This window comes from Neomonachus schauinslandi, chromosome 4, assembly GCF_002201575.2.
Source record: "Neomonachus schauinslandi chromosome 4, ASM220157v2, whole genome shotgun sequence".
Lineage (NCBI taxonomy): Eukaryota > Metazoa > Chordata > Mammalia > Carnivora > Phocidae > Neomonachus > Neomonachus schauinslandi.
This window is the reverse complement of record NC_058406.1, coordinates 54,160,581-54,176,776: the sequence shown is the minus strand read 5'-3', so window position 1 is coordinate 54,176,776 and position 16,196 is coordinate 54,160,581. Positions and strand designations below refer to the sequence as shown.

Genomic DNA, 16,196 nt, shown 5'->3' with positions numbered 1-16,196 from the left:
GGCAACTCCCTGCGGAGCAGAGATCAGAGCTCTAGATCCCAGGACCCTGAGATCATGACCTGAGCTGAAGGCAGATGCTTAACCGACTGAACCACCCAGGTTTTAACACAGACATAGAACTGGCTTCAAAAAGAAAACTTTAATTATATTAAAAAATTAATTACTATGTTTCTCCTGAGTTTCAGCTATATGTGGAACTTACCTTCTGTTATTTTTATAAGTCATTATATTTTACAAAAATACCAGGAGGAATTATAATCTTAAAATTTAATTGTAAAAAAATTAATGTCTAATATTAGATCAAAGTATGGGTCTTTATCTTTGGAATATTCAATTCCATATAAGTCTCTATGGACATTTCCTAATATTCCTTTTTCTAATATGTTAAAAAAAATTACTAAAAAGTAATACAGAAGGAGTTGTAGCATAACATGGTGAAATGAGTCCTTTATGAGAAATAAATCACAGAAAATTAATATTGGTTTACAGAAGCCTGTGGCTAAATAAATTTCAGAATCAAGGACGCCTGGGTGACTCAGTCGTTTGGGCATCTGCCTTCCGCTCAGGTCATTACCCCAGGGTCCTGGGATGGAGCCCCGCCTTAGGCTCCTTGCTCCGCGGGGAGCCTGCTTCTCCCTCTGCCTCTGTCTCTACCCCCATCCCCCCACCCCGGCCTGCCTGTTCGCGCTCTCTCTCTCAGATAAATAAATAAAATCTTATTTCTTAACAAATAGAGGTGTATATGACTATCTGATCTATCTCAAGTGTGTACTTTAGGGCTAAATATTCTTAAACCCAGTATTTTGCTGGCATGAAAAGACAGAGATCTGTGCAGTGATATTAAGAGCCCTTCCCTGATTTTCCCCTTTACTCTAAAACCATTACCATTTTCCAGGCCCCACTGCTGTTGGGCCGATATCTGAGTCGATTAAGCAGCACCAGCCCCTCATCGTTCCACTGAAGGATACATCTGCTCACAGAAGCGTTTACACATTTGATTCTGATGTCCCATGGAGGAAGAGGCCTCACTGGTAATCAGAACAAACAAAAAAGTGTGATTCGGGCTCTACAATTGGAAATAACCTTTGTTTTGACATGAGCTAGAAAGAACTGAACAAAACTCATTTCTAAGATACATGACCACCAAAGCTGGTGAAATAGATAAGAGAGAAACCCCTGGCTTTTCAGAGAAGAAAAAGTTTCATTCACTACGGAATCATTAAAATAATTCTCCTTAATCTACCCTTATTTTTACCAAATAAACTACCTCCAACATTAGTGATAGTGTTGACTGCACTTAATCCAACGTACCAAGAAAACCAATGTGCCAAACCTGAGAGTTCCAATGGCTGAGAAGGGAGAGGTGGCTAGTGGTGATCACCTCTCAGAAAGGGAAGAAATGTTGGTAGTCATATGGAAGGGACAGAGGAACAGAGAACACAGGAATAGAGTAAGAGGGGAAAGAAGGGGCCTTACAGAGGAATAGTCAATGGGAAGAAATGAAAGGTAAGATGGGGAGAAGTATGATAGGAAAATGTATAGTAAATGCCTATGTCAAGGCTCATAGCAGTATGCGTGCAAAGAGGTGCTGTGGGAAGAGAGAAGAGACACGCCCAGTGCAAGGCCAGAACTTAAGGGAGGCCAGAAGCCCAGTCCTATTTGGGATGGTCAGAATTTGAGGATGCTTGAGATTGGCCTCTGATTCAACTGGGCTAATTATATTTGCTCAGAAATGTGCTGGGATTGGCTCACTCCAGCTCCTAAGGTGATGAGAGGAATGGAAGTAGGTATTCTCAGAGTAAGATGCATTTGTAACTTGATACATTTTATTGATAGTAGGCACCTCTGCTCTGGCCCAGCAGGCCCACAGGTAGCCTATCTCAGAACAGTGGAGTAACCATGGGGTAAAAAGACACCTCTGCTGAGAAGTGCCCACTCTGAGCTTCATGAATAACCTTGCAGGACCCTCTCCTCAGTGGAATGGTATCACTGGCAGCTAGTGCCTCCATACGACTGGTCTCTTTTTTCTCCAACAGAGAGAATAATGTTGAATATTCCATTTTGTACGACCATCTCTATAAAGTTCTAGGATCATGCACCCTTTTACTTGCATCAAAGTAATATCTATCCTTTGTGACACTGTCCCTTTTGAAACAATCACATATAGAACATCCGAGTGATTTTTAAAATAATGTTCATATACCAATGAATGATACCTACAAAAAGTGAAATAAAATGTACCTATGTCCAAGAATGTAAATGTGGATGGAAATGAAGAAGCAGTTCCAAGGCTATTGATAGCAGTAACCTTGGCTGTGTAGCTGGATTCAGGCAATTCAGGGGTTAGGTTGACTCCAAGGTCCAAATGGTCACAATAATGACCATTACATTGCTTCTGCCAAGTTAAATTTTTTGGTCCATTTAACCTATAAATAAAAGACAATCGTGTTTAGCAAGATACTTTATGAGCTACTGGCTCCCTCTAGTACAAAGGAATAGAATATTCAAGTATTTAAAATTCTAGACATTTTGTTAAGGTCAGTCTTATTACTAGGGGATACAATACGGGAATATTTGTATTCTATGGTCATAAATAGGACCATATTTTCCTCTCCTCTCCCCTTTTTTGGTAGGACTGAGACTTTTTGATGTTCATGTAGATTTACCACCTAAATTCCCAAATCCCTGACTGGCATCCTGGCTCCTCAGGGCAGATATAATTGTTATACAAAGGATCCATGGCCACATAGGCATTTTCTGCACAGAAGTGCCAGCTTCTGGTACAGACTGGAACCCTGGGCTCCACTTCCTTTCCCCCATTTCCTGCTCACTTAGGCATAGGGCAAACCAGCTGGATCTTTGGATGGGATTATGGGATCAACTCCAGGGAACAGACTCTCCCAGACTCTCCTTTGTGTGGACTTCCTTCCAGGGCAGGCAAAGGTGCTTTATTTATTTTATTTTTTTTTTTTTAAGATTTTATTTATTTATTTGAGAGAGAGAGAATGAGAGACAGAGAGCAGGAGAGGGAGGAGGGTCAGAGGGAGAAGCAGACTCCCCGCTGAGCAGGGAGCCTGATGTGGGACTCGATCCCGGGACTCCAGGATCATGACCTGAGCCGAAGGCAGTCGCTTAACCAACTGAGCCACCCAGGCGCCCCAGGCAAAGGTGCTTTAAAAAGAAACTCCTCCAAAGCTAATGGAAAGAAAGCTACCACAAGGATGAGTCTATTTATATATTATGACCCCGAGTCTACAACGGCAAAACAGGGAAGGGATATAATGCAGCCAGTTTAACCCTATTAGAGCAGGGAGAAACATCCATAACGTGGACCTCGGATGCTCTGAGACCTCCCGAGTTAGATCTCAGATTCAAGACCTTAGTTCTCACACTTTAGATGAACCAGTTTTAATTGATGAACCCTAGACATTTTTTTTTTTTAAGTACCTAATTACCTAGAGGTGTCTATTGCTTCTTCTTGCTGGCAAAAATAAAAGTATTAGATATTTCTAAATGTAGTCTAAGATAACATCTACAAAACAGTTGCAAAAATACAGTCTCTCACTCACTGTAAAGTATATGCAGTATATAGATGGGTGTCACGTCCTCTGTCCCAGGTGCAGGTCACAGTCCCACGTTCTCCCTTCTGTATACAAGATAAGTTCTGAGGCTGTTCCGGAACAACTTTAAAAACAAAGTGCAAAGCCTCATATTGTAAACAGCACACAGTTGATATCTCTATCACATTGTTATTATTTGGCAATAAGATAACAATACTTTCCCTATGTCTAGATTCCACCAAGTTCAAATTTGCTTCCAAGGCATGAACATCTTCTAATAACAATAGTGAATATGGATCAAACACTACATGCCAAGTCCTATGCGTTATATGAGGTTTTCCTCAATTAGACATCACAGTAGCTCTATCAAGTATTTATTGTTATCATCCTCAATTTATCGAAGAGGAAACTAAGACTTAGAGGTTAACTATCTTGTCCCAAATTACAAAACTGTGAAGTGGCAGAGTAGGAGTAGCGGACTTGAGTCCGAGCCTTTTACCACCACATTCCCCCATTCTCCCTGACAGGTGAACATTCAGTGCTATGTCCATTACCACTGGTGAAGTCCATTCAAATATTAGAAACCTCTAAAGATTACAGGCCTCTTTCTCTCCATAGACCTGGTATTTGCTGCCACGACACTTCCACCCACTAGCCCTAGGCATGTTCTTCTGGGCTGTACCAGCTGATCTAATTTCTGCAGCATCACTTGGAACACTTTATAAACATTTGTAAACTGATTCTTTATGTATGTGGACACTGAGTACCTTCTATGGGCTGGGCATTGTGCTAGCTATAGACATATAAAGGTGTACAAGGCAGACAAGGTCCCTTCTATCAAAGGTGTGTATTTGTAAATTAAGCCATTTTATAGTCAAAGGTAAACCCAAAGCTAGGAGTTTCTCAGATTTAGTGGAGGTAAGAGAAAATTCTGTTACTCATTGATCTCATTCCACTCTAATACTGAGACCCACATGTGAGAGATGTTTCCTTTGGGTGAGATAAAACAAATATACCACTGAAGCCCTAGATATTGTCTGTACCAAAAAAAAAAAAGCCTGTAATTGATGGAATAAATGACTTTTTTTTTTTTTTGTCCTTAGCAAACACCACAGACCTGGGCACAATAATTATCCACTGGGTGATAGTGGACAGGTTAACTTCTCAGAAGTTCAGTTTCTTCATTTATAAAATGGGTATATTAATATGTAGCTCATATAGTTTTGTTTAATGGAATAATAAACTTTCTTTTCCTGAAAGAACAGACTCTTTCACATATATATGAAATACGTATATCTTATATTGAATATATATGAACTATACACACACACACATATATATATATATATACACACACGCACACACACACTCTGTATATACCATATATGGTTCCCTGGCAAAGGGTGCTGGGAAGGAAATATTTTGAGCATGGTTAAATGTATATATACACTGTATATATCTGTATACATAACTACTTATGATCCACTTGATCCACTTAGACTACTACATTAACTTCTCATTTTCTGTACAACTTTTTGTTTACCTTGGAGCCCGTAAAAAATCGTCCTGTTCTTCCATTAGTTTTCTTATTCTTAATATAATTCCAAACTCTCAAGCCAATTATCTGAACCACTGTTCAACATATTCAAATGCTGTTTCGTTTGCCTGAAGACCTCTTTCTAGGGTCCTTGGGAACTATCCAACAAGACAGGTTTGCCCCTGTGCCTGGTACACAGCTGCTATTCTGATATTGCCAGTCCTTAGTATAATGGAAATTCCTTCATTTTCCAGTGTTTGACCTCCTGTTTCTTAAATCCAATTCTTTCTTCTCCCCTGATTTAATTTTTTGTGATGGTGGGGTACATCCTCCAGTAATTCCTGGGAAAGGGTACAGGGAGGAAATATTTTAAGCACGATTAAAAATGTCTTTATTCTACCCTCACACTCGACTGATACTTTGGCTGAGTATTGAATTCTAAGTTGAAAAGAATTTTCAAAATCCAGGATTTTGGAAGCAATGCTCTGTTGTCTTCTATATTCTAGGGTGCTGTTAAGAAGCCTGAAGCCAGGGACGCCTGGGTGGCTCAGTTGGTTGAGCGTCTGCTTTCGGCTCAGGTCCTGGATCGCGGGATTCAGTCCCACATTGGGAAGGGCTCCTTGCTCAGCGGGGAGCCTGCTTCTCCCTCTGTCTGCTCTGCCTGCCGCTCTCCCAGCTTGTGCTCTCTTTCTCTCTGACAAATAAATAAAATCTTAAAAAAAAAAAAAAAAGATGCCTGAAGCCATTTTGATTCTTGAACCACTGTTTTTAATTTTCAGAAAATTGTAGAATCTTTTCTTTGTCCCCACTTTTCTGAATTTTCACAAAGATATGCTTAAGGAGGGTCTATTCTCTTCTGGTTTCTCAGAGTTCATACATTCTGGGAACTTATATCTTTCAGTTTGGGAAATAGTCTTGAATTATTTCTCCGTTGATTCTCCTATTTTTTCCTTTCTAAAAATCCCTAGTTTTTAAAGTTTGAGTTTTCCTCTAATTTTATACCTTATCTTCTATATTTTTAAGCTCTTGGTCTTTCTGTTCTACTATCAAGGAGAAGCCTCCTCAGTGTATACATCCACCCTCCTATTAAGTTTTTCATTTGTTTATCTTTGGGGGCAATGTTTTCTCTGAGTATTTCCTTTCCACACAGCATCCTATTTTTATTCTGTATGCACTAGTTTCTTGTAATTCTCTGAGGGTATCAAGGATAGTTTTTGTTTTTTAACATTTCTTCTCCCTGAATACCCTCTATTTCTTCCACTTTGCTTATATGCTTTGTTCCATACGTTTGTTCTGGTTTCTACCTTTCATAGTAGATAGACATTTTCCCCAGATCATTATATTTCTACTCATGTGTAGGAGTGAGGCACTAATTACAGATTGGAGCTCTGCATGTGTGTCAGCTGAGGGGTGTTTGCTGACTCTGAGTTTCACTCCAAGGTGATCTGGCGAGGTTTCCTTGGGTACCTATGTTGTAAATAATTTTAGGTATTTCCTCTCGGACTTACCAGATTTCCCAGAAAAGGATATTCTAACTTGAGTGGAGGAGGGTACAGGGCTCAAGGGAGCTGTATGCAAATGTTCCTTTAATCCCCTTTGTTTTCCAGCATGGTACTACCAATCTCAGCTGGACTGGCTGGAGCTAGTTTAGCAGCCCTTTAATGCCAAGCCTCCAGTCTTATGCCAGAGTAGGAGAGCAGTGAATGTCTAGCTACATGGAATTGGGAAAGAGATCTGAGAATCTGTTTTTCAAATAGATTTTTCAATCAAACCTCTCATTTTTAGTCCCATTCTTACCCTCACTCCCAGAAGGACATGGTACCACCAATTTCTGAGTCTTTCTGGGGCGGGAGATTCTGCATTCACTCATGTTGCATCAAGATGTTTCTCACTGCTGGCTAAGCCAATTATCACTGATCTACCTGTTTTCCAGCTTCCAAAAGTTTGTTGATATGTCTCCCCTCCCATCCCTTTTGTCCTTTAGGATTTGTGCCTCTAGAAAATTTTCTTTACTGCATCTTGGCTTAATTTCAGGGGGATCAATGTAAATATATGTGTTCAAACCACCATCATTACCTTAACCCTTCATAGGTAATGATGACCAAATGAGATATAAAGCATGTGGCACCTTTAAGTAATGAAACAATTCTAATCGTACCTTTACTCCTAAAAGTTTGCAGAGACTCTCATTTTAAAGAGCACAGCTTTTACTGAAAAATCAAGTCAACTTTCCCAACATGAGGTCCCCACACCATGAAATCAAGGTGTCTACTTCAGCCCAGGACTTGGTTTTGGCAGAGATTATCTGTCCCAGGGGAACCCAGATCTCATTCTCTTCAATACAAGTGTATAATAGCTGACACCCCCCCAAAAAGGACAGAAATCAAAGCCTCTGAAAATTAAAATAGCTTGCAATATAATAAATTTCTATGAGTATTATGGTTGTTATCATTTTTGTTTTTTTTAGGGAGAGATTGCAACAGGGTGAGGGGCAAAAGGAGAGGGAAAGAGAGACTCCCAAGGAGGCTCCACATGGAGCCCGACGTGGGGCTCAATCCCACAACCCCGAGATCATGACTCAACCCAGGCATCCCACGGTTGTTACTGTATTTAAAAGCCCTACTTACTATGGGAAACTAAATGGCTTAGAAAAACAGCTTTCAGAAATACCACCAGTCAAGCATATATTGAAAACAACCAAGCAAGGATCCATTGTCTTTCATTTATTACCTTGATTTTCTAAGTAGTTTGTGGATCAACCCTGCGAGGTTAAGCTAGAGCATTGACTGCTTAGTAACCACACAACTTGAATGAACTCTTGGTAGTAGAACCACCCAAGCCCAAGGAGAGGCTGGAAAAAAAGGTTAAATTACCCATTCCCAGTTCTGAAAAACCAGCCAACTTTATGACCACATTCTCAGGATATACAATGGCCCTACAAAAAAGGATACCACTTACCACAAAAAAGAAAAGAGGCTGTTTACTCCCTCACTAGATAAGATTAAGCTTACCATACGAGGTGAAACCAAAATTCATTGCGTCTTTTCTTGGAATGATTAGCCATACTCAGAAAAAGCTGTTGCTTCCAGTCAGTCCTTCACCTCAAAGGTGCTAAACTTGCTCAAAGAGCAGCCACTGATGGTGTGGTTACCACTTGAGCACACTGGACAAGCAACATTCCAGCAGTACCACCTAACTGAGCTGCACTATGACAGAGCCTCTTAACCATCTCCCTAGGTATTCTGAGGCTGCAAACTGTCACAAATGCATCTGCATACTCTGGATGAAAAAAAAATTAAGTAGACTCCATGCCCAGTGCAGAGCCCAATGCGGGGCTTGAACTCAAGACCCTGAGTTCAAGACCTGAGCTGATAACAAGAGTCAACACTTAACCGAGTGAGCCACCCAGGCACACCACTGGGTGGAAAACTCTAAAAATGGAAAGGGGTCGCAGCACTCTAACACATCTGAGCAAAGTAGGAAATGGACTGGATGGCTAAGGACATGTGCAAGAATACTGACCTCCAAGGCTACTGTTAGCCTAATAAATATGAAGAAAAACAGCAGCAACTGACATCATAGGCCTGAGAACATCTAATACAAATACGTAATATTGGTCTACTAAGACAGCGAGTTACCTGGGTGAAACATTCAGGTGTTCTGAGGACAAAAGAGGTGAGGACCAATGGTGTTTTTTAGAGAAATTTTCATTTGTCTATCACTTTCTTGTACTTTCTTTTAAGGGAAATGGACTTGTATCTACCATGTGGCACACAGGAAGAAGAGTCAAGCCAGCTGAAACCTCCACCCTAGAGCTTATCACCTCAGTGCCTTCTCTGCGCCTGGTACTAGATTAAACACTTTGCATACCAGATGTCATCTAATCACTACAACCATCTCATGAAGTAGGTGTTAATATCTTGATAACACAGACAGAGAAACTGGGGCTCAGAGAATTGAAACTGCCTATCAGTATACTGTTAGTGACAGGGCTGGGCTTCAAAGCCCATGCTCCTTTTAGGACAACACAGGCGGTTGGAGCTGAGAGTACATGACCCGTAAGTGGTATGAATAGGAGGCCACAAATGGGAAGAAGAGGCCTGGACCTGGTTTATGTCTCCTTAGCCTCCAGTGATTCATTTGGCTGTGTGCTTGGTGTTCTGCTCGGTGCTTCTGGTGGCTCTCCAGCAAGATTGCTTGGCCCCAACCATATCCTTATAGGTTACAGAAAAGTGGTTTCCATTTTTCCTGAAAAGAGTTTCATTGAGCTTTGTTTCACTGTCTTCATGTCAGGGGCTCTGTCCTTGCATCTTGGTCAGTCAGCCTGCAGTCCTCCTACTCTCCCCACCCCTCTTACTGTCCACTCCTGACCTTCTCTGGAACCACGGAGGCACAGTTTCCTGGGATGACTCAGAGCCCATGCATACTCACTGGCTTGCCTGGCTGGGCCTTCGAGGCTAAGGGTGCGGGCTGCAGTCTACAAGCTTTAGGCAGGTATACTGCGGGCTCACCTGGGCACTGTGGCTCCTGCTATAGATGCCAGCTCTGAGGTCTTAGTTCTTACTCCCAGCAGCTTCCTGGAGGGACCAGCAGTGCAAGCCAGCATGTAGGGGATTTGATACCCTATGGGTAAATTTTGACCAATGAGAGTTAAATTCTTCTCTTTCTCTGTCATTGTACTCCCATATGTTTTTTTCTGGGAATGTCCCTAGTGACCAAGCAACCAGCTGCATTTTCTGTTGGTGCTGTGGCCAGCTCAGTAATCTGACCTCCTTGTGTTTGCTTTGGTCCTTTCCTGGCTCATTCCCTCACTCTTGCTTCTTTGAGACTATATAAGTCAACTCTCCTGACAAAGCATGAGCCTATCAGTTCTGGCTCATGGAGATTTCTAGAAAACCCAGAAAACGGGGCACCTGGGTGGCTCAGTTGGTTAAGCGGCTGCCTTCGGCTCAGGTCATGATCCCGGGGTCCTGGGATCGAGCCCTGCATCGGGCTCCCTGTTCAGCGGGAAGCCTGCTTCTCCCTCTCCCACTCCCCCGCTTGTGTTCCCTCTCACGCTCTCTCTCTCTCTGTTAAATTAATAAACAAAATCTTTAAAAAAAAAAAAAACCCAGAAAAGAGTGTGACAACAGTTCTCCTTTAACCTCTGCTAAGTATGATAACCAGTGGTCAGGAGTGAATGTGGATATAAGGACTATTAAGTTAGGGAAAGGAGAATTGCTCAGCCTTGGGTACTCAACCTGGGCTTCATAAGTCAAAAATGGTATCTCTTTCTTCTTTTTAGGAGGTTGTAGCTTTGAACAAATTCTCATAAATCAAGAAGGCATGAAGATTCAGCTGCAGAGATTCTCTTTCCTGCCACTGGAGTCCAAGGACAACAGGTCCTTAGTCTTAATGGGCAAAATAACTGGTGGGGAGGGAGGGTTGGGAGAGAGAGAGAGAACACTACTACATGAGGTCCAAATTCTATTTCTTTCTGGATTTCTCATATTGAGGTACTCATACTGCTATCAAGATAAAATATATCCATGTGGCAGGAAAAGAAAGAACACTGCCCTATATTCGGATTTCTGTCTAACACATGACAAATACCAAAAGACGACTAGTTTTTAAGAATTCAGAATGGAATGCTCACCACCAACTGAGATCTCTGCCCCACATATTCGTAATTCCTTGTTTTTGCTACAGGCCAGTTTACAGAGAAACACTGTTGTACCCAGAGGAAGACCTGTGACTTGAGAACTGAGGAAGTGACCATGCAGAAAATTGATTCTTCTGTTAAACTTGTAGAGGATTAACATATTAAAACCAGGATATTGTGAGCAGCCTTGTTTGGGCTTCAAAGAGCATGAAATGTTGACAGCTGATCCAAGTGAAATTACATGGGAAGGCTCCACAGTCACATCTCCTCTCCTGCATGCATCTGCAATAAGACACAAGTCAGCACATAAGAAACCCATTTCAAAATGGTGGGTTTGTGTGATTCTCAAGAGCAGGGTAAAATTAATCCCATTAAATCATGGAAATAGAAATAACCCACATTACTCTGGCTGTATTGTTGATGCACAATGAGAACAGAAGGCAACCACATCAAAGTCTAACTTTATTTTAATTAAAAGATGCATTGTTCTCAAAACAGTAAGACTAAAAGTGCTGAGAGAATAGGGTTGGAACAGAGGATGAGGAAAAACCAATCTCTCTTATATGCAAATTATCCACCAGATTACTGGAAAATACTTCCCACAGTAAATCACATTTGCTTCCATCCTCATTTCTGATTTATAAGGCTTACTTCAATACTCAGAGCAAAAAGCAAAACAAACAAACAAACAAAATGACCATTTAAAAGGCTATTACAAACTCTAAGGGGTAGATTCAGGAATAATACTTTCTCTTGCTGTAGTGGTATAAAATATATATAATCTAAAACATTATTTTATAACAAAAGAAAATATTCAGTGGCTCTGGTATGTTTGTGGTTGGCATCAAGGATGAAAACTAGGTCCTCCGTGCCACACTTTGGTATTCCTTCAAGATGAAAGACACTGGGCTAAATGAACCATAACCCAGTACAGCTAATATGACATTACATGCATGTATTCTTCTTTTTAAAAGAGTGTATTTATTTATTTATTTATTGCCAGATACCATATTAAACTCATTAAAAGAGAGGTCATTCTTACTCTCTAGAAGTTTTTGTGTAAATAAATATGACAACTATTCAGAAATGGAACAGTTTTTGGTGGTCCCGCCAATGAAAGAACCTCAGAATTATAGATTTGCCCTGAATTTTCAGATGTGATGGAAAGCCTCCACTGAAAGTCCTTTTTTTTTTGTAATTGTAAGATTGCTTTAATTACCCTAAACAGGAATTTGTAAAAAAGTTATTTAAATCAAATAAAGGAAATACTTAAATAAAACATTCTTTTTTATTTTCAGAACTAAAACTAAGTCTCTCTCTCTTTCTCTCCCCTCCCATCCTACTTATATGTCTGTTCTCTGCTTCTTTGGTTTCCATTGGTTGTAACGAGCTAGAAAGTAAAAAAGTAAGCTCCCAATAAAGAAAAGGGAAGGAAAATGTCAGCCATTATTTTTTTTTAGCATAGTTGAATTCACCCATGCATACCCTCTGTTAAAATGCACTATCATTTCTCATTTTAGTAAAATTCACAATGCCAGCTTTGTGGTTACCTAACCACTTTTTAAAGAGAAATCATATGATTGGACTAATACATTAATCAGCATAAATTAAATAAAATGCATATTAGTTCTAGATATGGAACCAGACTTACCCATTTAAAATGAGAGAAGACGGACTACAAAAGACCAAATACCAGAACAATTCTCACAAATACATATTTCATCTGTAACTGAGAGTTTAAACCACAAATCCTTCTACAGATTCAATTATAGAAATATCTTACCTATGTTTGCTTTAACCAACAACAACACAATGATAAAAATAAGTGCCAGTGAGCACCCTCCAACTGTATGTGCCATGAACAGTCAATTCTGGAATACACCTCTGTAATTTTCCTTGCAAAAGAAGACAAATTCATTCATGTTAAATACATTCAGAAAATACCAGAACCAAAATCATTCAGAAGGACTTAGAATGCTCCTTTAACTTCTCTATATTGTTAAGATTTTTTTAAGCAGTATACTTTTAAAACTAGTAAATTAAAAATCTTAGCCACCTCTAACCCCCATTCACTTAAGCTCCTTGGCGTTGGCAAAGGATGGGAGAAGAGACATTGGAGTCCTTTAGAACTGGGCTTAAGAACTTTGAGACTGTGGGGCACCTGGGTGGCTCAGTCAGTTAAGGTTAAGCATCTGACTCTAGATTTTGGCTCAGGTCATGGTCTTAGGGTTGTGAGATTGAGCCCCACATTGGGCTCCGTGCTGGGTGTGAAGCCTACTTAAGATTCTCTCTCTTCCTCTCCCTCTGCCTCCCCAAATAATAATAAAATAAAAAAATAAAAAAAACTTTGAGGCTGTGGGCGAGTTACTTAACCTTCTGAGCTTCAGTCGCATACAAAATTTTTTTTCTTCCAAATAGGGCTGCATTATCATAGTCAAACATAGTGGTGTTAAATCTCAAGACAGATGAGAATTTCTGAGCTATTCATGTGCTTTTAGAAGTAACAGGAAATTAAAAAGTGGCTCATACCCCTCTCCTGGAACTTAGTAAAAGACTGATCTCTTTGGTCATAAGAAAGGGAGTTGTTGGAGTCTTCTACAGAAGTTCAAGTTTACTTGTTTGCTTGTTTATTCATTACTTGTTTATTTTACTATGTATTTCTATCTTGAATGTTTCAGAAAATGCAAACTGGTGATTTCTGATTGTTTCCCAATTTAAACCTAAGGAATGGTTCTACTATTCATTAGGAAATTAAAGGTGGGCCCCAAATCCATAAAGTAGGCTGGAAAGTTCTGTGATGTTAGGCCACTGGGAACCAGCAAATGCAAATGTTCACCTCTTACTCCCATACCTAGAGATATGCCAGAACATATTGGCCATTTTCAAAAAAACTCACTTATTCATTCAATAGGCCACCTTTCATGTGCCAGGTACATCGTTAAGTGCTAGCGATACAACAGTACTGCTCTAATGGGTATATAGAAATGTGCTCACTTGCTCCTTTGACTTTTCTACCTCTAGCCTCACCATCAATCAGGACAGCTCCAAAAAATTTAGCACCTTTTCAATAGTTTTTGCTGGTTGCTCTTCCTCCTCCTGAATTTCAACTCTGGGAGGACCTCAGCTCATTCAAAACATTTTTTCTCTAGTTCTACTCCCTTCCCAGGGGATCTCATCTGGTCACCTGGCTCTAGAAATTATTTGTATGCCAATGACTCTCAGGTGCATATCTTCAACTCAGACATCTCTCAGTGCTCCAATCTGTCTCCTTGCATCACCTCTTGGACCTCTAATAAAGTGCTCAATATTAACATGATCAGTTGGAATCCTTGGTCTCCCTTCCACAAATTGGTTCTTTCCCTAGCCTTTTTGATTTCAGTAAATAACTGAAGTTGCTCAAAAACCTAGAAGTCATCCTTGATTCCACCCTCTTTCTCATCCCCTACAACCAAACCATCACTAAGTCCCATCAATTTTACCTCCAAAATATATCACAGATCAATCTGCTTCTCTCCATTCCTACTGTCCTCACTCTAGTCCAAAAGACTGTCATCTCTCCCCAAGGTGACTTCAGTAGGCCCTCAGTGTGTCTCTCGAATCCATCCTTACCCCTTTTTAAGTCATTTTCACATAGCGACTACCTTTTAGAAGAATAAATAAGATTACATTACCTGTTACATACCACCACTACTTAAAACCCTTCAATACATCCATTGCTGTTAGAATAAAATCGAAAATCCTTACCGCACATGATCTTTCAGGCACCGCATGGCCTCACTTCTCCTGTCTTGCCACCATCATTTGCTCAACATTTTTAGCCTTGCTCACTCCACTCCATTTGCACTGGCTTTCAGATTTTTCCTTAAATAAGACATGTCTTTTGCTGCCCGGAGACTCTGCATTTTCCATTTCCTCTGCTAGAATCCTCCTCCTCTGTTTCTTCGCAGCTGGCTGACTTACATCCTTCAGATCTCAGATCATGTGTCACTTCCTCAGAGAGCCCCTCCCTGACCACCTAGCCAAAGTGGTCTTGCCCAGCTACTTTCTACTCATCACCTTATTTATTGCCTTCATGGTACAGTTGGTAACTACTGTGTTTATTTACTTGACTACTTGTCTATCTATTTTTGTGCTAGAATAAGTCACCATGAGAGCAGGAACACTGGCTGTCTTGCTCACTGCTGTATGTCAGCACTAGGAAAGAGTACTTAATAAATGTTTATTAAAAGAAAGAAAAAAGTGAGGAAGGGGGAAGGAAGATGAACTATAAAAAACTCCCTGTAAACATCCCTGTGGTAGGCAGAATAATGGCCCACCAAAGATGTCCATGCCCTAAGTACCTGTGAGTATATTACATTACATGACAAAGGGACTTTGGAGATGCCATTATAGCTAAGGATCTGAAATGGGGAGGATTCTATATTATCCAAATGGGCCCAATCTAATTAAGGGAGTCCTTAAAAGTGGGTGAGGGAGGAAAAAAGGTCTGTCAGTGAGCTGTGATCTGAGAAGGCCTAGATCTTCCACTGCTGGCTTTGAAGATTGAAGAAAGGGGCCATGAGCTAAGGAATGTGGGTGGCCTCTAAAATCTGAGGGTGGCTCTCAGTTTACAGAAAATATAAAATGTATTTTTTTTTTTATATTTTATTTATTTATTTGACAGAGAGAGCACAAGCAGGGAGAGAGGGCAGGCAGAGGGAGAAGCAGGCTCCCCACTGAGCAGAGAGCCCAAAATGGGGCTCGATCCCAGGACCCTGAGATCATCACCTAAGCCGAAGGCAGACACTTAACTGACTGAGCCACCCACATGCCCCTAAAATGTATTTCTTATGGGTCTTGGTTAAAAATGTTTGAGAAACACTGATCTAAATTGAAATCTGACAGTTTCCCTTCATCTAAACCACACAGTCCAAGGTCATGGCATACAATGGCCTCCATCGGCTAATTCCTGCCTTTATTACCAAGCACATCTACCTCTACTCTCTGCTGGCATTCTACTGTCTACTAACACTGAGCTGCATTGTTTCCCTGCACATCTCATGCCAATGCATGCTTCTGTATCTTTGCCGATTCTATTCTCTTACTTTTCCACTGTTCTTAGAATGGCTATATTCATCCATCCCAACCCAGTTCAGAAAACTTTCATTCAGCCATTCATTCAACAAATATGTATTAAGCAGTTGCTATGTGTCAGGGGCTAGGGATAGAGTAGACAGGATTTCAGCACTCATGGAACCAACATTCTAGAATAGGGAGACAGGAAACAAAGAAATAAATAACAAACAAATTCAGACAATGATAAAAGAAAAACATAAGAGAAGCTAAGGGGAAAGAAGCCTGGGGAGGAGAGAAGTTGGTCAATGAAGGCATTTCTACGAAGTGAAGCTTAAGCTGAGATTGGCAGGGGACAAATGAAGACTCAGGATGAAGCCTAGAGACAGAGGAATAAGCTGGCTAT

The 16,196-nt window shown here is 40.6% G+C and overlaps 1 protein-coding gene across 3 annotated transcripts in view; it reads right to left on the bottom strand.

The window, feature by feature from the left end:
• Positions 1-14,649, bottom strand: part of IL12RB2 (interleukin 12 receptor subunit beta 2) — a 68,203-nt gene extending 53,554 nt beyond the window's left edge. For 2 of the 3 annotated variants that reach the window (XM_021679977.1, XM_021679979.1), the window contains exons 1-5: positions 12,522-12,597; positions 10,733-11,020; positions 3,570-3,684; positions 2,242-2,426; positions 886-1,028 (exon numbers count right to left, since the gene is read on the bottom strand). In XM_021679977.1, the coding sequence (XP_021535652.1) occupies positions 886-1,028; positions 2,242-2,426; positions 3,570-3,684; positions 10,733-11,020; positions 12,522-12,597 (807 nt within the window). Of the gene's footprint in view, positions 1-885; positions 1,029-2,241; positions 2,427-3,569; positions 3,685-10,732; positions 11,021-12,521; positions 12,634-14,482 lie in introns of those variants that run through there. The other variant, XM_021679978.2, reaches the window with a different exon arrangement.
• Between the last annotated feature and the right edge of the window lie 1,547 nt (positions 14,650-16,196).